General features: G+C 31.8%; 1 protein-coding gene across 1 annotated transcript; it reads left to right on the forward strand.

The window, feature by feature from the left end:
• Nucleotides 1-576: 576 nt before the first annotated feature.
• On the forward strand, nt 577-1,691 carry LOC119615573 (heat shock protein 23). Its single transcript, XM_037971584.1, has one exon. It carries the CDS (start codon nt 736-738, stop codon nt 1,357-1,359), a length of 624 nt encoding a protein of 207 aa, XP_037827512.1. The 5' UTR covers nt 577-735; the 3' UTR covers nt 1,360-1,691.
• Nucleotides 1,692-2,446: the final 755 nt, after the last annotated feature.

Below are 2,446 nucleotides of genomic sequence, written 5' to 3' on the forward strand. Positions count from 1 at the left end.
CTATAGTCTAGTCTATAGTCTTAGTCTTTAGTCTATAGTCTAGTCTATAGTCTTAGTCTTTTATCTTAGTCTTTAGTCTATAGTCTAGTCTAGCCTAGTCTATAGTCTAGTCTATGGTTTAGTCTTTCCAAAGCCGTTAAAATTTCTTGTTGTGATTTATTAATGTAGAAGTTTTTGTAACTTTCCTTATATTACTCCTGCATTAATATCACTCATACGCTCCCTGTGACAAAAAATTATTTTTTAAATGGTAACGTTTCCTTACAAAACTAATATGGCAACTTTTTGGATTTTAAACCTATTTATAGTTTATTGAGTATACAATAGAAATATTTATGCTAATAACAAACAATTTACACTATTGTAAAAAAAAAAAAACGCAAAAACAAATCTATGGTTTATATTATTAGTTTTTTGCCATTTACCAACAACTTTGGTTGTCAAGGCTGCCATAGTTGTTGTCAAACAACTTCCTATTTACATGCCTACCGAGAAAAAAGAAAATAACTTAAGAAATTTATATGAAGTAGGGGTTTCCTAATAACTTAACAAGTTGGCAAATTATTAGTACGATTTAGGCTAGAGCCGCGTGCGGAGACAACAATTTTTTTGGTTAATACACCAAAAAATATTTCGTTTGTCAAACGTTAACGTTGGCACAAACGAACGAGTTAGTAATAATTATAGGATTAATTACCTTAAGTGAAGTGTACGAGGCCAGAAGGCAACACAATTATGCATTGGGATTGGGATTGGCATTATGATCATCATTGGCATAGACCATGGGATTCTTATCGCTATCATTACAAATGTCCTTGGCGCAAACGTATGTGGTCTTCATTAATTGATTTCGATTGGGATTTTCATCATTTCGATTGTTATCATCAAATGCCAGAATGGTGTCATAGATCCTGTTTGACGGGTAGAGTGTATGTGGAAACGGGTGAGGAAGAGGATAGCTGTGGCAAGGGTACTTATAAGATTGTTGTGGATGTACACCATTTCCGAGCGGATGAATTAAAGCTAAAGGTGAAAAACTTTGATACTTTAATATTAGAGGGCCAGCATAAAGATGAGCGGGCCCAGAAAACACCAGCCTTGTGTATAACAAAACAATTTGTGCGTAAATATAAACTGCCGCGTAATTATGATGCCACCTTGGCCAAGGCCACACTTTCTAAGGATGGCATTATCAGCATCATAGTGCCTGCTCCTCCCGCTGTAGATGATGTAGAACGAGAAATTGAAATACAAGCAACAGAAAGCTATTTTGGTTCTGTCGAAGATAAGGACAAAAGCAAAGCTTTGGAAGATAAAAAGCAGCAACAGTCAGCTGAGGAAAATAAAGAAGAAAACTAAATTGGTTTTTCTTCAGAACTGTCAGTTATTTGCTAACAAAAATGGAAATTTTATAAATCTTAAAAAAATTTAATATTTAAATTTCTAAGCACTTTAAGCGTAGAGAAACAATTGCTTTTGGCCACCACTGTAGTAAACAATTTTGTAGTTCAATTAAACAGAACGTTCTGGCAAACCCCAAGTTAAACACTAAAATAGTGTTAAACAAACTGTTTTCATATTAAGAAGCAAAAAAAAAAAAAAACAAATCACCTATAAAAAATTTTTAAAATAGTTCAAGTAGCTTTAGATGTTTAAGAACAAAAAAATAGATTAATTAAAAACAAATTTTACAGAGCGTTTAAAGTAAAATAATTCTCATTTAGTTAAGTTAAATGTGTTAAATTTAGTTTATAGCAAAAATTGTTGACTAAGAAAATGAAAAAGAAGGCATTTCGGCAAAAAAATATATTCAATTGATCCAAAATAAAAGTGTTTTTATTTGTAAAAAGGAAAGGAGTTTCTGATGTAATGGAGCCTGAAAAAAACACTATTGCAAAAACTTATTGAAGCTTAAATTTTGGCTCAAATTTACAGCCTTCATTAGGTTTCAAAGGAAATGAAAACTTTACAAAACTGATGGACTTGCAAACAAGTTTTTAAAACATCATCCAAAAAACATAGACAAAGAAACTATTTTAGAAAATTACTTGGGGGTTTAAGGTACAACTTTCAAAATGAATGTTTCTGTTTTATTTGTTAACAACTGAGAACAAGTTTGCAAAAAAAACCATTCAAAAAGGACGGAAATGGGACATAAAAGTAAAAATGTTATACACGAATATTGGGAATCATATATTATCAAATATCGATGTCAATTTTTCAAATTTCAATTCTAAACAATCTACATTCAAATTGAATTCTTGTGGAAAAATTTAGCCCTCCTTCTCTAGTCTATAGGTCCTTACAGACAGATAGATGGACGGATAGATGGTTTTAGAATCAAACATATTTAATGGCAGGCAGATGGACAGACATGGCTAGATCACCATAAAATGTAACATGTACACAGAATATATGCATTTGTTGGCTTAAAGATGGACGGACA

The sequence above is a fragment of the Lucilia sericata genome, unplaced genomic scaffold (assembly GCF_015586225.1).
Source record: "Lucilia sericata isolate MDLA Ls3-8-SP2 unplaced genomic scaffold, ASM1558622v1 Contig005925F_arrow, whole genome shotgun sequence".
NCBI lineage: Eukaryota > Metazoa > Arthropoda > Insecta > Diptera > Calliphoridae > Lucilia > Lucilia sericata.

Excerpts from the sequence above, each read along its gene's own strand:
- LOC119615573 (XM_037971584.1), top strand. The coding sequence starts at position 736 with ATGCATTGGGATTGGGATTGGCATTATGATCATCATTGGCATAGACCA.